The sequence below is a fragment of the Mytilus edulis genome, chromosome 11 (genome assembly GCF_963676685.1).
Source record: "Mytilus edulis chromosome 11, xbMytEdul2.2, whole genome shotgun sequence".
NCBI classification, from domain to species: domain Eukaryota; kingdom Metazoa; phylum Mollusca; class Bivalvia; order Mytilida; family Mytilidae; genus Mytilus; species Mytilus edulis.
In genome coordinates, this window is record NC_092354.1 from 62,607,579 (window position 1) to 62,632,130 (window position 24,552).

The following is a 24,552-nucleotide window of genomic DNA, read 5'->3' on the forward strand; positions in this document are numbered from 1 at the left end:
TATCTTTTTTGTTATTTCGGTAATGGAAGTACTGAAATTAAAATAGCTATACTTCTGACATCTATAGGTTATTAATGCATAATTTCAAAGTCAATGAACCATGGTCAAGGTAAAGGGCCGAAAAATCATGGAGATGTGCCAAAACAAATACAACTGCATACATGTACACAATATCATTGACTTCGTAATTCGTTACCGTTTAAAAAAACATAAAGACACATTAACTTGTATACTATCATATTCAAGTTTCAAAGTCAATAAAACATGATGAGGTGATGGTGCTATATAATCGCGATGGAAATGAGATCTATATACACATCCCGATACATTTGAATGCCAAATATCATTGCATTAATAATAGTTGTTTAAACATAACTGACTAATACATGTAAACTGAAACAAGTATCAGAGTCTGTAATTCATGACTAAGGGTATGGTGGACAACATAATCTTTGGATATAAAATGAGTGAGGGGCAGTGCCAAATACTTTCAATGGAAATCATATGTCAATACTCATACAAATGCATAATGATTCAATTCTCAATTTTAAATGTCATTGACATACCACTAGTGGTTCACATTAAATAAGACCTAATCACAAACTAATACATTGTTGAAGCTGCCATCGAAGCGGACGCCGGAAACAGCATAACTATGTATCACTTTTTACTCCGTCAAGACAAGTCAAACATTAAAAACTGTATGCTTATTAAACGTTTTTCATTTCCTTATATCTTATGCAAAGGCAGTACCGTTCTGGTTACTATTCAGATGAAACGTCTAAATATCAATGCTCATGTAACATCGTTTGTAACATTTAGTTTTGTATGGATAACGTCACCAATTTCCATGGCATCAATTCACAATTGATACTTTAAAAACGTACGCACAAGCGCAGATAACGAATGGCATTTTTGAATGTATGCGATGCGTTGTATTCTGTTGGATTCATTGAAATAGTAATAAAAAAGCTGCATTAAAAGCTATGACGGCAGTCATTGATGATTTGATGGAGCTTAAAATACAAGACCGTTATCTTCTTATTGCGACACTGAATATTGACTGAAAAGGCGCAACTAACAGATAAAGGATAAGACTCCTCAAAAGAGCACACTTTATATATGAAATTCTAACTGATAAATAAAAACTCATTATAAAAAAAAAGTTTCAGTTTAATGTGCATTTTATTAAGATATTTTAATCACAAAACCACTCTGCATTTAAACAAAAAAATACTGTGAAAAGAATGAAACACAAATCTCAGATGAACATGATAAACACATTTCTGTTACAGTAGTTAATTTATAATGACATTAATAGCAATCTTCGGACAAATAACATGGTTTATGTATGTGTTATTAATTTAAATGTGCATACAAGCACTTTGTTCTATCGAGACAAACCATTCAGCTGAGAAGTGCCAATTTCTAAACTTGTACTGAAAACTTTCTAGAACAAATGTACACAACTATATAATATGTTAATATATTTTTAATCATTCGGAATGGACCAATTTTTAAATTGAATAATCAAAACAATTTTTAAAAATCTTTCAGATCATAAACAAATTGTTTTACGTTATCGTAACAGACAGATTTTCTGGTACTAGTAATTACATACAGAAGCTTTGCGATTGTATTTGTTAGTCATTTATACGTATCATATTTACGAAACCATTACAAAAACTTTCATCCAGTCTATATATAGCTATTTGTATTAGCAGATAACTTTACGTTTTCAATTGTTAATTAAATTATCTTAAACTTGTTTCTATCTTCCGTATAATGAGCTAGTAATTAATGATTATGATAAAGAGACCCCCTATGTATACCAACATTGTTTCGTCGTTTACATGGTATTAGCATCTTTCAAATGATACAAATGGATCACCAACAAATAATGCCATTAACCACAGCCAATAATATTTGAATATACTGAATATTACATATACAAACATAACAATTCTAGCAAACTATCATCAGGATAAGATATTCATCGATAACATAAGTCAAATCGAAATGAAACACAAATTTATCATCTGACCAAGGCAGACGATTCACACAAGTCACACACTTGATTCTAGAAATGTTAATCAACAGGGATTATGTTCGGGTAACTGTCACAATTTTCTAGAATTTCTGTAATCAGATGTGGATTTCGTCCGGATCTTGCTAAAGCATGGAGTAGTTCTCTGATGGTTGCGTTGTCATCTCTGTTTCTCCAGCAATACAACATCTGCCTACTGACTTCACGAAGTACTTTAACGGTTTCATATTCTATCTGTTCCAGACGTTCTATTTCAAGATCAAGTTCTAATCCTAAAACCATCCATTCTTTACCAATGCGGAGACATAACTTATCTAACATCTCATCACTTGGTGGCATATTTAGAATCTTGTCTGGTAATTCTACAAGAATGTATTTAGATATTGATCAGCATCCGTTAAGACATGAAAACGCAAGACCATTATGTATGTTTTGTACAGTAGACCCTTATTATCTTATTATTAAGTCTTAGATTTTTTCTGATGACATTTTTAAGAAAAGGGGCGATATGTTCTTATCAAAACCTAGGCTCATTATTGATTTTACTCAGCCATCGATGACGTTTAAGAAAGTCAGAGTAGTAGCTGTAAGCCCTGGAATATTGCCTGACTGGAGATATCTAAATTCACACACAAATAAAGTTGTTATATGAGTTATATACATCTCTCCAGACTTCAAACATGTAGCAGGATGTTTTCTATTTATATCAATAATTATTTTATAATACATGTATGTATTGTTTTTCAGTGTGTTGAGGTTTAAATGGACTAAAACGTATCATGCCAATAACATTTAGATGTATCAAGCCTTTTCAATTTAGAATGATCAACCTATAAATGAAATTTTGAGCTGAAACATATTTAACATTAAAGGACGATTTGAAGTGACGTATAAATACCAGTTGTTAGACTTTATGATAAAATTCAATTTGCTATTACAAAAAAAATTGTATTAATCACTTCAAATAAATAACATATCCCTCATGCATATGTCTGTATATTTGTCCCGGTTATGCTTAACGTTTTAGTCATTGTTTTAGTGTATGAGGTCATCAACGTCTGCGATAGGTTTTTATTTCAATTATATAAACCTCCATCTTACTAAAATAAGAACTGTCGAAATGCACAGCTGGTGCAATAAAAATGTTACTGTTAATTTAATAAAACAAAATATAAAATGCCTAAGTTCAATTTTGAGAAACTTAAAATGCATCTGCTTGAATAGGTAGACACTTTAAAAAGGTTAATTATGAAGACATCTGAGAAATATTATATGTGCACTAAGATAAATTCTCCATGCATTTAATGGTTATTTTGAAAATGTGTATATCATACCAGTCAGCACTTCTGCTTGTCGTAGAATCTACAACAAAACAAACATTTGACATGTACATGTAATTAAACATATTTAATAGCATGTTAAACATGCAACTTGACAATAGTGCTCAAATTAGTAAAAAGGGAAATGCGATCAAATCAAACATCACAGTTTACAATCATATCCTATTTTGAAATATGTAAGTTTAAAAAAAAAACACCACTAACAAAAAGCATACACTCCATGTGTTTCGCTCACTAGTAAACTGATGTCAGTCTGCCTTATTCCTATAGAATAGAGAATGGGAACGGAGAACATGTCAAAGAGACATCAAAGACCAAGGAGCAGAAAACAATTCAAGGCCACCAATGGGTCTTGATCGTAGCGAAAAATTCCTAAACCCATCGGCGGAATTCAGCTGGCCCAAAATAACAAAAACAGTTCAGCGAAATGGAAAACACACTACACTCCACTACCAAACATACACAAGCATCAAACTTAAAAACAAACATATATTAGAGGTTTCTGACTTGGGTAGGCGTTAGCTGTTATAGTCTATAGTTGTTAAGATCACAGCCATAACCACAAAAACCAGTAAAAACAGCATATCAGGAGTAATAACTGTAAAAGGTCTAACGATGTCATCCTTAATAAACGGTCGCATGGACATTGGTATGCTGTTCATTTTTCCTGTCAGTATTTTCTCATTACTCTAGTTTTCTTAAAGCATATTATAAAACCTATCTTTCCATATTTTATTTCAAAATACTATCTCATAGATTTATGCACACAAATGTGTTTTCCATAAACAATCTCTACAAATTTGGGCAATTTTCCATGACTTGTAACTCGAAAAATAGCACGATGAACCATACTTTTTATCATATTTTTGAAAAACAAAATGAAATGTGCATTTTGGCAAAGTATAAAACAAAATGCTGAGGAAAGATTTATAAATATCTTTTGAAGTCCCGTCTGTGTCATTGTTTGATGTTTTTTTCGTGTTTTTGATCTGACGCGTTCATCTCTTTTCAACCGATTTTTATAGTTTATTTTATGTTGTGCTATCATACCAGTGTCCAAAGTTAGGGGAGGGTTGAGCACTCATAAACATGTTTCACCCCACCTCATTGTGCCTGTTCCAAGTCGATTTTTTTTAATTGATTGCTTAATAAGACATAACAGATCGATGTTTTATTTTCATTTTGTGAAATACAATTATGTGATTCAGAATATGATACATCGGCATTTTTCCAAATTTCGTATTTATGAATATGTACTTTTGATTCATTATTATTCGATGACCACCAGTTTACGTTGATGTCGTGGGAACAGATGAACAACGTTATTTAAAGCTCTATGGGCTTAATGTTCACTTTTTTTTAAATCCACGAAACACCTTTTTGTCTAAAAAACGAAAATTTGCATCTATGGAAATAAATTATTCAACAATGTTGTTGGATAAAAAAATGGCAGTGCAGCAGGAGTTGTTTATGCTTTGAATATTACGGTTTCAAAGCATGACATTGATAAGGCCTTAAATAACAAAACCAATAGAAAGTGATAAAACCAGCGTTGTAATACACCAGTTTCACATTTAACTGCGCATGTCTAATCTAATTAGCAAAACTATGAAATCACGCGATAATTCTCGAGAGTTTATCAACTGGGGGCTAACGGTTGTAAGCAGTGACCATTAAGACTTGGAAAAACAAGCATCTGATTGAGTGTTTGCGTTTACATTTGGGTCATTTCTAACAACATGAGCATCATTTGAATCAAAATATAAAATTTATATTGACCAGACAACTTTAATTATTAACAATTGACACAATAAAAGATTTTAAAACGGACTACTGCTGTGTTGTTGATTGCAGTATTATATACGATCTGATATGCCGCCTGGCTTTATATTAATTGTACCTTTAAATGTCATGAATTCACGCTGAGATCTTTCACCTAACGGGAAGAATAAATTAGATAAATAAGCGGGGCTCACTTCATATACATAGTATAAGGTCATAAATTAAGAAGGCAATTAACACCTTGGCCATGTGGAATCCTCGTTTCACCTTGTATAATCTCACCAGGTGAAAATTGATAAAACGTACCCTTTTCTGTATAAACAGTTACTGAAAAAGGGCGACCGTTTGATAATTCATTTAACTTTTGTACACAATTATTTCCTGTAGTTTGTGTTGCAGATCATTCTTTTCCATCCTGCCTAGGTCATAATTATTTATTAGGAAATTAGTCTAAGAATATTATTTTTCTACCCCCCCTCCTGAAAATCAAATGGTCATCCCCTAGTACAGATGTTTAAAATGTTAACCCTGGTACCTTATTAACACTGAGATATCATGGCCAGTGTGGTTAATGCCACTGGGAATATTTTAATAATTTAGGAGGGGGTCATTCAGCATTTGATCTTAATTTAAGGCATACATCGCTTGTTGTAAATACAGGATATTCAATTACTTTTAATGGCACGAAAAATGATAAAGTTGACAATATGTAGAAAATTACTCGCCCCGCTGCCTGGCACTGAACCTCTGCTTAGACGAAATCGATCATGAACATAGCTTAGAAATTAAAATGATATTGAATGCATTGTATTATAGTCCGATCTTTGAAAATTGAAGATGAACCTGTATTTCTGATACGTATTTTAAAACTGCCTTATATCTCACTTCATTTATATCATGGCCGTCTAAAACATCATTGACACAGAAATATTTGAAACAAATGTACATACAAATAAGCAGATGTGGTATGAGTGCCAATGATTCAACTGTCGATCAGTCCATGTCACAATGTATCAAAAGTTTAACAACTATAGGTCAATGTACGGTCTTCAACACGGTACCAGGGCCCTGTCTACAACGTGTCTATTACAATCAATAGGAAAGTGTTCTATTAATGTTATATGCCATGTACGCTAAACAGGATAAAACGCATGGTGACTCCATTTTTTCTGTTGTTTTCTAAACGCATTTTATAAGAGCTATTTTCTCACATTTTACTTTGGAATTCTATCATTTGTTTTACCTTCAAATATTCATATAATGATACTTTTACCTTAAAAATGCCTCTGTTTAATCCATACAAAATGCTTCATATTTTCACAGCGTATAGCTTGAAAACACTCGGTGACCTATCATTGTGTTTTTCATATTGTTAGCATATCACAATAATTATGTACTACATCTTTGACAAGAGTATGTAAGGAAAAATTCTATCAATTTTCGTTGAACATTATATATTATATACTCCCCTACATTGTACTACCATTATTGGAAATTTCGATTATTTAGTAGTGCCGGTATCATGTCCTTGTACCCATAAAATTTCATGCAAAAGTCACCATAACAGTAACCTGTATTTTTTTAAAAGAAAATTAAAAGTTCGAGTCTATGATACTAAACCTATATGTAGACCGTAAAAACCCTTTACATGCATGTGAAGAAGATGTAAAAAATATTTAAGAAAAACTGGAACAGAACTGAAATTAAATGAATTTCTGATGTTTAGGCTGTTTTCTCTTTATCAAAATATTTTTCTCTTTTCACGAAAAATCAAACTGACATACAGCAATGTACATAACGCAGTAATTATAAGCGGTTGATTTTTTATTGTGTTGCTTAATATCAGTAGCCCCTGTCACGTATGATATCGTTAATTATCGCGAGATTTAAACTCAAACGCGCAGAAGATTTCGAGATCAGCGTTGATTAGTAGCTTATGTGAAACTGGTCTATTGGCACATTGTCAAAATTAAGCACACCCAATTCAAACTTCATTTAAAAAGAAACGTCATTATCAGATTAATCAGAAATTATAACAACTTGATCGACATACAACATAAGTACCTGACACATTGTGTGTCCATTGATTTCAGCAGCCTCCATTGCTTTGACAAAATCTTTACATGATTTGTTCTTCTCCCTGCAAATACGAAGACTGTAAAACTTCAACATGGACGTAGAATCGGTATCAATGGCATCAAATTCAGGATTAGAGATTCCAAGATTGACTGCCAAGCTACGAACTTCTTCCTTCGTTAGACTGTTGCAAATCCGTAGAAGCTGTGCATCGTTGAGTAACATCGAAAGAACTGCGTCCAGTATACCTGATAAAATATTACATATATGGTACAATGATAAGTATGTTCCTGCTACAATATTGGTGTACTTACTGACAATTTAAATGTGATTTGTATATGTTTTTTTAAAGGAAAACTTGCACACACATACAACAGTTTTTATCAGCAATTAATCGAAGGAATGACTAAATCAATTTCAACGCCGATTTCAATCGGATTCATTAAAGAAAAAATTGACATACATTTTCATAAATATTTTAAGATTCAGAAAAAAATGTTTCTCTATGTATCGGAACGAAATGTCACATTACCGGAAATTTTATCTTAATCAATAAATCAAATCTGTTTGAGTTGAACAAATTCAGATTCAGTCATTCATCCGATTAAATATGTATTACACGTTGGTAAATTTTGTATGAACGCACTTTTTTATTGTATTTTATCAATTATGAATTTCAATATAAAACTATATCTTAGACTTTTCATTGGTGTTCTTTCTGTAGCTATGAGCAATCCAAAGTTTTGTTAAACAATATTCTATGGTTTTAGAGACAAAGTATCTTGATGTTTACAACCATAGGCAACAGATGCAAAAAGGCTGGCAAAACTTCACATTTCTTATTGGAAAAGGCTGGATAAAAAATGGCTGTACCTTGACAAGAATCGGTGCACTGTAAGACAGTCTGAAAAAAAAATTGTCAATTAAAAAAATGCAAATAATATATCACTTTTTATTGATATGTTATAAGTTGAATCAAAATCTAATCTGAAAATGAAACCTCACTGACGCACGGAATATCTGTTTATACAAAATAGCATTATCACTTAACTGCTTTCAGCTGATACATACAGACCCAACAAGCAGAGTGTTAGAATATGAAAGAACAAGAATGTGTCCATAGTACACGGATGCCCCACTCGCACTATAATTTTCTATGTTCAGTGGACCGTGATTATGGGGTCAAAACTTTAATTTGGAATAAAAATTAGAAAGATCATATCATAGGGAACAGGTGTACTAAGTTTCAAGTAGTTGTGACTCTAACTTCATCAAAAACTACCTTTACCAAAAACTTTAACCTGAACTTCGCACTTTCATTTTCTATGTTCAGTTGACCATGAAATTGGGGTCAAAACTATAATTTGGCATTAAAATTAGAAAGATCATATCATGGGGAACATGTGTACTAAGTGTCAAGTGGATTGGACTTCAACTTCATCAAAAACTACTTTGACCAAAAACTGTAACCTGAAGTCGGACGAACGAACGAATGGACGAACGAACGAACGGACGAACGAACGGAGGCACAGACCAGAAAACATAATGCCCCTCTACTATCGTAGGTGGGGCATAAAAACAAGAATGTGTCCCCAGTACACGAATGCCCCACTCGCACTATCATTTTCTATGTTCAGTGGACCGTGAAATTGAGGTAAACCCTCTAATTTGGCATAAAAATTTAAAAGATCATATCATAGGGAACATGTATACTAAGTTTGAAGTCGATTGGACTTCAACTTCATCAAAAACTACCTTGACCAAAAACTTTAACCTGAAGCGGGACAGACGGACAAACGAACGGACGGACGGACGGACGAACAAACGCACAGACCAGAAAACATAATGCCCCTCTACTATCGTAGGTGGGGCATAAAAACAAGCTTCGGAGATGGCAATGGAAAGCATTTTAATCAAAAACGGACCACAGTAACGACAAACATAATCGTACACTTAAGGTTACTCCGACGTGAGCTTTATCAATGAAACTCAAATTAATAAAATATGGTTATAATATGAATATCCACGTTTGACATTGACAATAAATGTTTTCTGTGAAGGCGAGTTTTGTTCATCAGCAATATTTGGTGGGTTTTGTAGTTTTAAAAAAAAAACAATTCTGTAAAATAGACCGTTGTTTGTAATTTCGTCTTTTTACATTTGACTATGTAACTGTAAATGTTTGTCTTATATTCGAATCGTCCGTTTTATTTCCGGTTAGGAATTGTTTCATGATTGTTTTAAAGAATAACAAGTATGCATGTATAATGGACAGACGAATACGATATTAGTATTTTGTTTTCGATAATACATGGAACAATGACCAAAACATATTATGAATACCTTGTGCTTTTTATAAATTATGGAAAACTTGATTTAGAATATGTGCAGTTTAACTTTGAATAACTTACCCTGTCAGTGTACCAAATATAAAGTTCAGACTTTGGTGTTGTATACCCATGGTTGTCACATATCCATTCGGTCTTAGTTCCGTCTATTTCTCTTGCATCCAATACACAATCTTGTGAAAGACATCCATGTTTCAACTTGAAATCAAATGGAACATATTTCTTTGAAATGATTTCTTTTGTGAAGGAGAAAGAATATACTTCTGAGATTCTGGATAGATTCTGCTCTAAACATTGTCGTACACTTGACGCAAGATCTTTAATTATCAACTCTTTTCTTTCCTTGTGAACTATGTATACTGCTACTGTGTTGCGTTCAGTCTTTATCACTAAATCGTGTTTTCTATCCAGTGCAACAGCGACACAGCCAGGAAAAAGCAACTCTACATTCTCATAACGTCTGATATTCCAGATACTAATTACGCTTGCTATGAGTCTGCTTGGTATTGCGTCTGGAACATCCAAAGCCTTGAATTCAAATACAAAGCCGACACATTTGCTTGTTTTAAGATGTCGTTCCACAAAGGTTGTCTCATTCCGATTCGTTATCATACAAGGTACAAGATAACATTCATCAGATATTGTTCTCCCACTTCCCTTGTCGTAACGTTTAATTTCTGATAGAATGTCATAGTGGACCAAAAGCTGTAGGAAATATTCTTCATGCTGCAGAAAAGGGACAAATTGTTTTGAACTCCAAATCTTTTTCAAATCTGCCTTGGTAATACGTCCTTGATATAGGCTGGATGCGTCTGGCATTGATGTTACAATGGACTTCAGAACATCAATTAAGCAAGTTGGGTTAATAACTATAAAGTTACGGAGGTTTGGATACTCAATGTATGTCATTTTCCCGCAAATATTCTGAACGCGTAAAAATAACTCCAACTCTGCTTCAGACAACGGTTTCACACCCATTTGTGCATTTATTTTCTCAACATCTTCATGACTGATGATATATTCCCCATCCTCTACTAACATTGCCAACATCATCTCAAGAATTAGAAACTGTTTTGGTACTTTTTGTTCCCACTGAGGATTTTCGATTATTGTCTTTGATAGACTATTCTTTAATTCCTCCATCTCAGGGTCGTTATTATTCATGGCATTAACAAAGACAAGTTTGTCCAACATAAGATGGCTCTTAGTTTTCTCATCTGTGAAGCAGGAGGATAAACGATTCAACATTTGTGATCGCCTTGTTGGTATGTCATTCTGAAATGCAAAAAAATATGTATATAGTTTTATCGTTTTTAGTATAAAGACAATATACGTATAGTGTCTTGAAATATGAAATTTATTTGTATTCGGCACGAAACGGGAAATTGCTCGGTACAACCTCGCATTTCCCCCGTTTCTAAGTCTCATACAAATAAATTTTATATTTCAAGACACTATACGTATATTGTCTAAATACATGAGATAAAATAACTACAGACGTCAAGTATGCATATACTTAATTATATACTTATTGAAAAAAAAAATATTGAAATATTTTAAAATTTTGTCCACGCTGTGTCTCGTAAGTCTTTATAGGCTGGGTATTGATCCTTTTTTTTATGATGTTAACGTTTTTATGTATTTTAATGTAGATCAATATGTGATACTTTAATAAACTATTATTTATCTTATCTTTATCTTTAATTTTCTACAAACATTATTTACTTTCTTGCTATATAATAAAATAATATTTGAATGCTCCATAGTAATGCATAATCATTTGAGTATTTAAATGACGAATGATTGGGTGGATGCTGCTCTTTTTGTGCCCATAATCAGCTTTTTAACCAAACAATAAAATAATGAACTAGAGGCTCTCAAGAGCCTGTGTCGTCACCTTGGTCTATCTGCATATTAAACAATGGACACAGATAAATCATTAATAGTGTTTTGGCGATGGTGATGTGTTTGTAGATCTTACTTTACTGAACATTCTTGTTGCTACAATTATCTCTATCTATGATGAACTTGGCCCAGTAATTACAGTGGAAAATATTTTCTAAAAATTTACAAAAGTTTATGAAAAATGTTAAAAATTAACTATAAAGGGTAATTACTCCTTAAGGGGTCAATTGACTATTTTGGTCATGTAAACTTATTTATAGATCTTATTTTGCTGAACGTTATTGCTGTTTACGGTTTATCTCTATCTATAATAATATTCAAGATAATAACAAAAAACGGCAAAATTTTCTTAAAATTACCAATTCAGGGCAGTAACCTAACAACGGGTTGTCCGATCCATGTGAAAATATCAGAGCAGATAGATCTTGACCTGATTAACAATTTTACCCTGTCAGATTTTCTCTAAATGCTTCGGTTTTTGAGTTATAAGCCAAAACTGCATTTTATCCCCTATGTTCTATTTTTAGCCGTGGCAGCCATTTTGGTTGGATGGCCGGGACACCAGACACATTTTTAAATTAGATACCCAAAGATGATTGTGGCCAAGTTTGGATTATTTTGCCCAGTTGTTTCAGAGGAAAAGATTTTTGTAAAAGATTACTAAAATTTACGAAAATTGGTTAAAAATTGACTATAAAGGGCAATAACTCCTAAAGGGGTCCACTGACCATTTCGATCGTGCTTACTTATTTGTAAATTTTACTTTGGTGAACATTATTGCAGTTTACACTTTATCTCTATCTATAATAATATTCAAGATAATAACATACTTTTGATCTGAGTTAACTATTTGAAATATCATTCCAGTCAGCTAGGAGGTATTTTTGAAAAATTAATTCTGTTTTGTCTTTATGTTTGTGTATGTGTTGCTTTGTTTGAATGTAATATATTGTACCTTGTTTTGTGGAGAGGGCTTACATAGGCTATGCCTGTTGCCCAATCCAATTCAATTTATTTGAATAAAATATTGTTTAAACTAAACTAAGATAATAACCAAAAACAGCAAAATGTCCTTAAAATTACCAATTCAAGGGCAGCAACCCAACAACGGGTTGTCTGATTCATCTGAAAATTTTAGGGCAGATATATCTTGACCTGATGAACAATTTAACGCCATTCAGATTTGCTCTAAATGCTTTGTTTTTTGAGTTATAAGCCAAAAACTGCATTTTACCCCAATGTTCTATTATTAGCAATGGCGGCCATCTTGGTTAGTTGGCCGGGTCACGCCACACATTTTTTTAAACTAGATACCCCAATGATGATTGTGGCTAAGTTTGGTGTAATTTGGCCCAGTTGTTTCAGAGGAGAAGATATTTGTAAAAGTTAACAACGACGGACGACGGACGACGGACGACGGACGCCAAGTTATGGGAAAAGCTCACTTGGTCCTTCGGGCCAGGTCAGCTAAAAAAGTAATCGATAAGAAAACAAAAAGGAGACGTATCTTAAGCATATACAAGGAATAATAAACTGTACCCCTATGTTTGCCATTTTCCCCTATTAATTCATTATGTCTGTTTGTTTTGTTCACACATTGTTGTTAATATATTAAATTGATTTTTTTGCGATTGTCATACAAATGAGAGGTGTAGCTAGCTATAAAACCAGGTTTAATCCCCCACTTTCTAAATAAGAATATGCTTGTACTAAGTCAGGAATATGACAGTATAAAGTAAAATCCCCAAAATACTGTACTCCAAGGAAAATTCAAAACGGAAAGTCCCTAATGAAATAGAAAAATCAAAAGACAAAACACATCAAACGAATGGACAACAACTGTCATACCTTTGACTTGGAACAGGCATTTTTTTATGTAGAAAATGATGGATTGAACCTGATTTTATGGCACTAAACTGACAGTTGCATCAAATTCTTTCAAACTGACAACGATACGTGAAAAAAGTAACAAAACAGACAAAATAGGCAAAACTGTCAAAAATAGGGGCACAACAGTCATCACCGTGTCACAATCTTAATCGAAACGAAAACAAACAAATATTTAACAAAGAAGCACAAAAACCCATATACCAAATTTAACAACCACGTTCATTGCTTACTTATTTTTGTAATTTTCCATGCGTTTGATGTGTTTGAGCTCTTATTTTTGCCATTTTAGGAGGGACTTTCGATTTTAAATTTTCTTCTGATTTGGATATTTTGTTATTTTACTTTTAATAGTCAGGTAGTACCGACAAAACTCAGTTTTATCTTGACGACTTATGCTGAATGGTATTTTGCATGCACAGAGCCTTAATTCTACAATGATGTTGTAAATCCGTTCAAACCTCCAGGCAAGTCTTTAGGGTACATTTTTACTAAATGCAGAACACAATATCATTCTTAAATACTAAAGGATACTCCAGTAAGGAGGGGGTTCAAATTGTATTTTGTTATGCTACAAATTTTATCTCTTATTATATATCAACAATAGCCTTTTAACGTTGTTTTACCTGACAGACCAGATCTTTGTGTGTTGCTACAAACATCACTTTTGGATAGTCTTTACAATCAGGATGACTGTACATCAGAATAGATGAAACCCATTGTCGGACATTGTCTACAAAACCAATTACAAAATATCAATAACAGACACCTAAATATGTTAAAAACTCATGTAATAACCAAATTTATTAACCAACTTACTACAATACGTATAGAAATGTCCATGCTTTATAAAAGGAAAATTTCGACAACTGGTCATTATGAACGGAGAAATTGCTACAGTCAGTCATTACGAAATCTCAGTCATGCATTACAAAATCACACCCGTGCATTACGAAATCACAGTCATACATTATAAACAGATGAAAAGGGACATCGACTAAATCAAAATGTCGTTTATTTCTTTAAATAAGTGTGACATTTTTTAAAATTTGTTTTAAAACTTAATTTCATAAAAACAAGTTTAAATGATGTTCAGTGTTTTGTAACGACTTGAAACGGAAATATTTCACAGCCTTTTTCAAGTACGACTTTCGATTATTATCACTGTTTCATTTCCGTTGTACAATCCTGAGAATGTAGACTACTCAAGACAAAGATTAAGAATAGTTAAACTGTCTGATTTATTCTTCCCAGTTACTTTATATTTGCTAGATGAAATGAATTTTAATAGCATAAAATTAAGTACTTGGATGAGAAATCAGAAATTACATCTGACAGTCACAATGTTGACCAAAATTCCATAGTGAATGCGAAAAGACAAGTTCAGCTATGAAATTCCTATATCTTCACGGTAAGATTCTTACTCTTTGTTAAATCGAAGAATTAAAACCATTTAATAAAAATGTTATAAAACTGGCTTTTTCTGTATTGGTCCTGTTGTAAATTTGTGGTTAGCTGTATAATTTTGGATCCGAGACTCGAAGACTGTTCTTGAATTAAGTTACCTAGTCATGTTAGTTGGTTAATAAAAGTATCAAAAATGGACTTTTTCATATTGGCCCTGTAACATGCCCTTGATATTAATAATGGCCACGGACAGTTGTAATGGCCCTCGGCGTGGCCTCAGGGCCATTACAGCCATCCTTAGCCATTATTAATACCTCGGGCATGTTACAGGGTCAATATGAAAAAGTCCATACATTAATACTATAATAATGATATATTCAGACAAAATGTAAATTAACGAAAGAAAGACGTTCATGATTATATGCACACTGCGATAAACATGAAAATACTGACAGAACACATACGATGTAAATGTTGTACATATACTTTTTTTTTCAATTCTTAATTTCATTAATGTATAATTTCTTCACACAATCGTTACTGTAGATTTCAATTTTGAATCAGCCCGTTAGTTTTCCGTGCTTCACATTTAGTATTTCGAGGTCTTTTGTATATTTCACAAAATAACACAGTAACTAGTAATACGATTTACAGCCAAAATTGATATGGTTGCAATCATGTACATCGTTGACATACAAAATAAGGGAGTATTTTATGTTAGTACTTATTTAATGCTTTGATTAAATCATTGATGTTTGTTGGTTATCGCTTTTCATGGCCATCAGTTTTTATTGGTAGGGAAAGTAAGAGTTCCAGGAGAGAAACAGCCGACAAAAACCTGTATAATCTTATTCAAATAACTTTGGAGTTCAACATGCAGGGTTCACACTAACAAAAATAATGTTTACATGTACTTGGACCATTCGGCGACAATTTGTTATTGTATTACATTTTTTACACATAAATAGGCAATTAACCTAGTGTCCTTCTTCTTCGTGTACATGCATCATACTAATATATACGTGTACATGTATCATCTTATATATACGTGTACAATTATAATACTTATTTATACGTGTATATGTATCAGACGAGTTGTATATATACAACTCGTCTAAACATCAATCCAACAATGTTAGATCTGTAAATTTGCTTTCGCAAATTGTTTGCACTTCCCTCGCCGGGATTCGAGCCCATGCTACTGCGATATCGTGACACCAAATCGCCTGCGCTGTAGCCGTACCGCTAGACTACACGACCACCTGGGCCTCACAGTAATAAAGCTTTCGGTGGCCGTGTGTTACCTTTCCGCGTCAATCTTAATCGAGCATCGTACTACAGTACATGATACATAAGGCATGGAGATGTTATTGTTACAGATCTGCTCAATTATCTATAGTAAAGGATCCTACAAATTAATGCAAGATACAGTCACAGAAAATAATTATATTTATAAGTATGTCTGAGTCAGTGACAAGTCTACAACAGATGTATCCATCGGATCACCAGCAATGGTGGTGATACATGGCTGTGTACATTATGTATATACAACTCGTCTAAACATCAATCCAGCAATGTTAGATCTGTAAACTTGCTTTCGCAAATTGTTTGTTCTTCCCTCGCCGGGATTCGAACCCTTGCTACTGAGATATCGTGACATCAAATCGGCCGCACTGTAGCCGTCCCCCTAGACCACACGGCCACCTGGGCTTTACTATAATAAAGCTTTCGGTGGCCGTGTGTTACCTTTCCTCGTCAGTTATAATCTAGCGTCGTACTACAGTACATGATATATTAGGCATGGAGATGTTATTGTTACAGATCAGCTCAATTATCTATAGTAAATATATATATATACGTCTGAGCCAGTGACAATTCTACAACAGATTTATCCATCGGATCACCAGCAGTGATGGTGATACCTGGTTGTGTACATAATGTATATACAACTCGTCCAAGCATCAACCCAACAATGTTAGAATTTACAGATCTATCATTGTTGAGTTGATGTTTAGACGAGTTGTATATATATATACGTGTATATGTATCATAATAACACTAGTATATACGTGTAAATTCTTCATACTGATGTTCATTTACAAGTCCTACCGAGTATTGTTATCTTCCTCTCTCCACCTCCTTCATTCATAGGATCATCAAGATTTCTACTGCCATCAAATGTGATGAGATAAATTCCATGTGAGGTGATAAAGGTCTGATGGGTGACATGGTAAACTATTTGTCCAGCAAAATCTAAAACAGGAATGGGGATAACTTCACGATGTCGCAGGTCGTTGGAATCGCTAAATGTAGCCATACTTTCAGTAAGTTTTTGTAAAACATCTTCGTCTAAAATATCTGATTGAGTTTCTTCCGAGAAAACATCTGATTCTGATATAGTTCCTTCGTCTTTTCTTGATTTAAAATATGATGAAACCTTTTGGTAAATTGCCTCAGGAAAACTATGGGCATCTAAGGAAAATTCAAATCAAATCGAATTAGAATTCAGTTTCATGATTCCTTGAAAAAAAAACACCCATTCAAAAGTAAGATAATTCCGGAATGTAAGAGAAAATTAAAAAAAATCCCAAACATGTTTGCATGTTTCACTTTTGCAGTTTGTTATAGAATTTTTTATTGTAAGCTCTGTCCACTTCACGGTGAGACACACTGCTGTCATATTTGCTGTATAACATACAGCATCTGGATTTTTCTTTTAATCGTTAAGCTCAAATGTTTAATTATTACTTTTTTAAACACCATATTGTATTTCCCAGTTTGTACCTCTTTGCTTATTGAAACAATAATTCTTTATATTTATATTGATTATAAAGGAAGTACACCACTAATTCATGGTCCCATTGCTTTCTATGTTAAATTCCTCCGTTTCAAGCAGGCACACCTCTTTTATTTTAAGTTCAAATAAAGTGGCAATCATTGCATTTCAAAGCAACACTTTATGGTGTCTTGTACTGAAAAAATCAACATACCTTACATTGCATATAAGAAAGAACTGGTTCCCGGAACTTCAGATGTACCAAAACAGGTACTTCAGATCTGACAAACAGACAAAATGTACCCTCTTTTTAAAATTTGGTGCAGTTTTTTTACTATTCAAAATTAAAAGTCCAAAAGTGTTCTACAATGATCACCAGTCCTTCAGCTTTCATTTGATACCAAAAATACCTAAATATTCTACATATTTTGAAAGTTACACTCATGCGTAGGAACTATTTTGTGTTAAATATGTACTACTTTCTGGTATGTGCTTTCTGGCCGGGCCTGAATTAGTGGTGTTACACCTATAACAGAACCAAACTTGCTATATTGACTTGAGCATTACTTTATTTCATTCTATGATCTATTTCAAGCAATAAAAAACATATAAAGCCTTAGTCCAAATACTATTTTATTAATTTAAAGCTCAAATTGGACTGGTAGTAACATATGGGTTATTCAAAGAAAACTGCATATGTATATTACCATTGGCCAATATATTTTTTTTATTCTCAATATCATTGTTTTATTTATTAATTTCTATTAGGAAAGCTATGTGCTTACTAATAGTCATATTTTTATCAGAGGTTCTTCATTAAATAACAATACATTAGTCCAAACTTAAGACATAAATGAGAAATTATCCCCCCTTTTTTCTTGAAATTGAAAAAAGGCTTTTTTTTTGCATGAAATATAATTCTGTGGTAAAACATAGATTAATAAGAGCAATTTATATATCCCTCAGCTAGATAACTTGCTAAACTGGTCCAAAATTACATGTACAGTGAGATTTAAGAATTCTTATATGAGTATATACCATTTGCCTAGATTGTAAAAGGCTACCATAAGAAAAACAAAAAAACTTGAAAAATCATGAGATTATTTTGACCAAGAGCTATTTTGTTCCATAAACAAGTCATAAAATACATGTTTTATTGATTTGAATCAGAAAAAATGCAAAAATGAGAACTTGGAGTCAAGTCTTAACTGCATGCATGTTGTATGACCATAAAAGGCTAACATATTTGAGTATGCCAATTTAAGAGCTTAAATTTCCCATAAGCAGGACGGTTGACCCAAAAAAGATGATTAGACATGATTACTAACATCCTATTTGACTTATTTTCATTGGAATAGGTACAACTTCTAAAAATTGGATTTCTGGTGATTCTCTGTAATAGGAAGTACACCACTAATTCATGGTCCCATTGCTTTCTATGTTAAATTCCTCCGTTTCAAGCAGGCACACCTCTTTTATTTTAAGTTCAAATAAAGTGGCAATCATTGCATTTCAAAGCAACACTTTATGGTGTCTTGTACTGAAAAAATCAACATACCTTACATTGCATATAAGAAAGAACTGGTTCCCGGAACTTCAGATGTACCAAAACAGGTACTTCAGATCTGACAAACAGACAAAATGTACCCTCTTTTTAAAATTTGGTGCAGTTTTTTTACTATTCAAAATTAAAAGTCCAAAAGTGTTCTACAATGATCACCAGTCCTTCAGCTTTCATTTGATACCAAAAATACCTAAATATTCTACATATTTTGAAAGTTACACTCATGCGTAGGAACTATTTTGTGTTAAATATGTACTACTTTCTGGTATGTGCTTTCTGGCCGGGCCTGAATTAGTGGTGTTACACCTAAAAGCAATGAGTTAATTAGTATAAAGATGAAATCCGGGTTATACCTGTAAAATATCAAATGTATTATATGACAATCTGAAAGGACATCGAATGCCATAGTATTGGCCCTAAGATACATTTAGATGTAATTTTACATTTGAAAAAGTCATATCGATATTTTTTTCTATTTTAGAACAATGCAGTACTTAATTATTACCCTTCGTGTTTTGCAATAGTTTTTGCGTCTTCAGATCAAATAACAATTTTGCGAAGTACACATCTATTCCATCAGTACTCTGTCTCTCTCTGGGAATGGCTTTACCGATTAAATTTGCCACCAGGGTTGTTTTTCCAGCTTCATAAGCTCCTACTACCAAAATTCGGCTATCAAACGATGGTACTAATTCTTCAGATAAAAGTTGTAGAAGATCACTTTTGGTATCTACAATCGAAAGGTAGACAATACAAGTTAAAAATCACTTTTGCATGTTTCATGTAACTTTTGTATAGAAATGCTATAAGAACTCAGGTGCCAGCTTCGAAATAGTGTCATGGACCGATGCATGTACACATATTATAAGACTGGAATGACATTTCTTATAATTCATTCGCTATCGTCAAGACATTAACAGCAAACTTACCCAGTTTCCTAGCCCAGACGTGACTGGGCTTACTACCAAAAAAGTGACCTCCTCAAAACAATAGAGAGAATGCAATAAAACATACAAGCATACATTCACAATATGCATATCTTCAAAATATAAACAAGTCAATACAAAATATAAAAACAATTGAGAAAAGCAGGACGGGTTCGAACAAAAAGATGGTGAATTCAGAGAAAACTTATAATTAGCATTTCCTTATCAGATGATAACACGAATACTAATAATACGCACTAGTTTATTTTTTTAAATTCTGCCGGTGTATTGTAGTAATACATGAAATAATGAGATATCATAATATATATACATTTTTTATAAGATATCTTATGTACTTTATAAGATATTTTATTTACATAAGAGTTATTGAAAAACTGGTCATTACGGGCAGTCCATTTATCACGATAATGACCAGTTCTTCAATAACTATTATGTGTATTTCATTGAGGAACCATGTTTTTTTTTACATATTTTCATAACCTCAAAGGTTCAAAGCAAACTCGAGTTAGTGTTCGATTTCTATAGAAAAGAGTATTAAAGGGTCATCTCTCTAAACATAAAAACAAGGCCCTACGGTCATTGACAGAGAAACCATGCCCCACTAGTCATTTACAGAGAAATCACGCCCCAACAGTCATTAAAAGAGAAACCACGCCCCACCGGTCATTAACATGTATAAAAGTTCGTTAACGACCAGTTTTCTGGTCCATTTTGTTCTGTTAATGAGCAATGGAATTTATTACTAAACAATAAAGAATGGCATGTGGCCCCTTTTTATTCAATAAGTGCAAGATAAAAATATGTTTACAATCGAACTCACCATGCCAATGCGGAATTGGACCTGAAAAGAAAACCAAAAATAGAAAACATTTTACTTGTTATTACATGATTTAAATGTGGCATGATGAAGGCATGTACACAAATCAAATTGCATGACATATTTCTATGTATGATTATTAAAATATGCTTTAAAATTATCAACATACTGTGCAAAAAACATCTTGATGATACTCCTATCATATAATCAGAATCTTACATAGGTTGCACTGTGTAAATACAGCTGTTTCTCCAACCACGCCTCTTGAATATGCATAGAAAATTAATTTTGTTTACATACAGGTTCCCAGTGGTGCTCTCTGTTTTCCATCTCATAGAGACATAATTTGAGAATGTTACCAGTTGCATGTACCAATTAACTATATTGTTTACATTATAAGATATGGTATATACTTATTAAGAAATCTTATAAAGGTTAAAAGATATTTTTTCAAACCATTATCTTAAAAATAAAAAGTGCAAGATATAAATCTGTTGACAGTCAAACTCACTTGTCGGCCAGTTATACGGTCCTCATGAAAAAAAGAAAACAAAACATTATACCTTTGATTACACTACTTAAAAATGTTTAATGAATTAGGTATGTTTACACATGTTAATGCATAATGTTATATAAAACAATTTGTGGTATGGTTATTACAACTTAATTCAAAACACTAATTCTCATATAACCGTGAAATTCCTCGTCATTGGGTTTGAAGTGTCTAAAATTTGCCATTTGTTTTGTTTCTACAAGCTTTAGGGTGTTTTATCATGCCATCATAACCAAGAGAAAAGAAAAAAACTAACAGCAAAGGATTAAATTATCCAGAAATTTCATTCCAAGTGCATGGAATGTAGGACCGATGCAAAAATGTCTATGTCATAATTTAAATTATATATAATTGTACTTACAAATGTCAATTAATTATTTGTTTATACCAAATAGCTACTAGTAATTTATTATCACTAAAACATATAGTTTTCGGTCAAACATTTCTTTCCGAGCTGACTTGTCCAGTTTCAAAATCCTGATCTCCAAAAAATTGTCGTATCCTTCAATGTAATTTACGAGTCCATAGGCTTATTGCTATGCTTGCACATAATATAACAGACAATCACTAACATTTTCGTGTTCATTTTATCCTTGTATATTTATATCATAGAGAATAATTAATTTTATCCCATATTTCAAAGTGAAAATAAAACTAGAAACAAGGCATTCAAAAGTTTTGCCTATGTTAAGTTAAGATTGTAATCATACGGGACATCGTCCTAGACAAATTCATCATCTATACAACAAGTTACCGTATGAATCTTTAATTATTAACTCTAACAACGAAAGAAAAATATCAGAATCATGTCCCGAAACTAAAGCAACCCTTAAAAATGTCAATTGAAAGCCGCAATGTAATCTACGAGTCGTAATCTACGAGTCATGTGATCACAGAAAAGGGGTGCATCGATGAAAAGGGAGTGTAACGCATGTAAATATCTTTTCTTTCGACCACTTCTATCATTCCGAAGTTCCATTGGCGGCATGGTTTAAATTGATGACAAAAAAATAACGCATCCAAATTGTTTACAATCAGGTAAGTCAAAATATTTTTACTATTCATATTCTAGTACAAGTAACAAGTTTTTTAATTACATCTTTTCAAAATCAATTGTTTGTTTTGGCTTTGCAATGTCAATAATTGATGATCATGCGTGAAAAATTTGCGATCACGAGTGCAGAAATGACACAATTAATGTCCCGTAAATTTCAGTGTTTTGTCCCGTAAATTACAACAACTTCAGAAGTAAAAAAATGAGGTTTGACAGGTTATATGACTACGAATGAAGATTAGTATAGAACATGTATAAACAATTATCTTCTTATATTAATCGGAAACATAACAAAATTATCAAAACACTATTAAAAGGTTAAGAATAATACATATAGAGAATATTAAATTTATTTTTTACAAGCTGTACCGATTCTACTTTTAAATCGTCATCTATTATCTTTTAGCCTGTTATTCCATAGAATATCTGATTGTTATATGCTATTATTCAAAAATTTAAGACTAAGATAAGTTTGTTTGTGATTACTAATGACAAAATACAATGACAATTGTTCCTGTTTGTAGTCTCGTAAATTACATTGTAATTTGATGTGCACAATTCTCATCTGTGAATGATTTTTTGTTATTTCATCCCAAACATCAGTTAAAATTTAAAAATACATTTGTTTTGAAAAAAACAAATATTATTTTAACATCAGTTCAAATTTAAAAATACATTTGTTTTGATAAAAACAAATATTATTTTTCAGGTCAAAATGGCGAAGTCTAAGTCACAAAGGATGAAAGAATATAGAGAAAGGAAAAAAGCATCTCTAGGAGAGAAGTGGTTGATACAAGAAAGTAATCGAACCAGAGAATATTATAAACCAACAAGTCAACTTAACAGTAAAGAGAAGAAAGCAAGACGTGAACGGATTAGGGATAACGTTTCAGCGTACAGAAAACGACAAATAACATTGCTCAATAAAACCAATAATGTTGCACTTTTAAATGAAGCCGATCTAGATGAACCCAATCCGGTTGTTTTAATTGCAGATGAAAACGGCGTTTCGTCAACATCCACAAACCAGCCATTGATTGTAAAAATGCCATTAATATCTGCAAAAAGTAAAGGAGGAAAGAAAAGAGCTTCGCATGCATTAAAACGAGCAACCAATGAGATTCGTAACTTAAAGACACATAATAAAAACCTTAAGAAAAGTCAGAATACTTTGAGAAAAAGATTGGAACGAGAGAAGAAAAGGAACAGTGAAAAAAAGAACACACCTCGAAGCAAAACTGATGCACTTATCCAAAGAGCCGGTCTGACACCAGGCACAAGGAATACAGAAAATATAAGAAAAAAACTTTTATATGCAGAATGTGTATCAAAGGAAATAAGAGAAACATCAGAAGAAAATCCTACAAAGAGAAAGCTGGTTGGAATCGTTGTCTCAGGAAAATTCATGAAAAAATACAAGATGCTTACTGAACTGAAGAAAAGAACGAACATCACATGGAGAACACAGGCACAACGTTCAAAGAAGCTGAACCATGAAAGACAACCCAGGAATATGTTTCTGAGACAAAAAATTGCCAGTGATGTAGAACAATTTCTTTGTAGGGATGATAATTCAAGATGCATGCCAGGCAAGGCTGATGCTGTTAAGTATGGGAAAGTCAAGAAGCAAAAACGTATACTAAATGATTATTTACATAATATTCTAATTAAGTTTTGTGCTGAACATACCTACCGAATTTTACTGGCAACTTTGGCACGTTATAGACCAAAGTATATTTGTCTTGTTAACTATGCATCTAGAAATACATGTCTTTGCCAAAAGCATCAAGACTTTGCATTAAAACTTCGATGTATGAAGCAAATGGGTGTCACAACCTGTACTAGTCCAGACCAATACGTAACTATGCATAGAGATAATGGCATACAAGAAGATTTAGAAAAGATAACACTAGAAAAAGTCAATTACAAGCAGTGGAAAAAGGTAAAAATTATTGATGGTAAGGAGAGGATGAAAATAGTAGATATAGAATTAGGAAAAGACGACTTCAAAGTTGAAATGGTGAAGCAATTTGAATGCTTCACGTGCCA

At 32.7% G+C, this 24,552-nt stretch overlaps 1 protein-coding gene across 1 annotated transcript; it reads right to left on the minus strand.

Annotated features, from left to right (window-relative positions):
- Positions 1-1,714: 1,714 nt before the first annotated feature.
- Positions 1,715-20,930, minus strand: LOC139495975 (uncharacterized). Its single transcript, XM_071284402.1, has 9 exons — positions 20,900-20,930; positions 19,638-19,862; positions 16,902-17,264; positions 14,012-14,118; positions 9,657-10,868; positions 8,119-8,149; positions 7,234-7,493; positions 3,382-3,409; positions 1,715-2,409 (listed from the first exon to the last, which is right to left on the minus strand). Exons 3-9 carry the CDS (start codon positions 17,107-17,109, stop codon positions 2,090-2,092), a joined length of 2,166 nt encoding a protein of 721 aa, XP_071140503.1. The 5' UTR covers positions 17,110-17,264; positions 19,638-19,862; positions 20,900-20,930; the 3' UTR covers positions 1,715-2,089.
- Positions 20,931-24,552: the final 3,622 nt, after the last annotated feature.

What these genes read in the sequence shown, in the direction of transcription:
- LOC139495975 (XM_071284402.1), bottom strand. Translation starts at nt 17,109, where the DNA reads ATGGCTACATTTAGCGATTCCAACGACCTGCGACATCGTGAAGTTATC. An exon ending in ACAAAGATCTGGTCTGTCAG is followed by an intron (nt 10,869 to 14,011) that starts GTAAAACAACGT and finishes TTTGCATTTCAG; the next exon opens with AATGACATACCAACAAGGCG. An exon ending in ATATTTGGTACACTGACAGG is followed by an intron (nt 8,150 to 9,656) that starts GTAAGTTATTCA and finishes TTTTTTTTTCAG; the next exon opens with ACTGTCTTACAGTGCACCGA.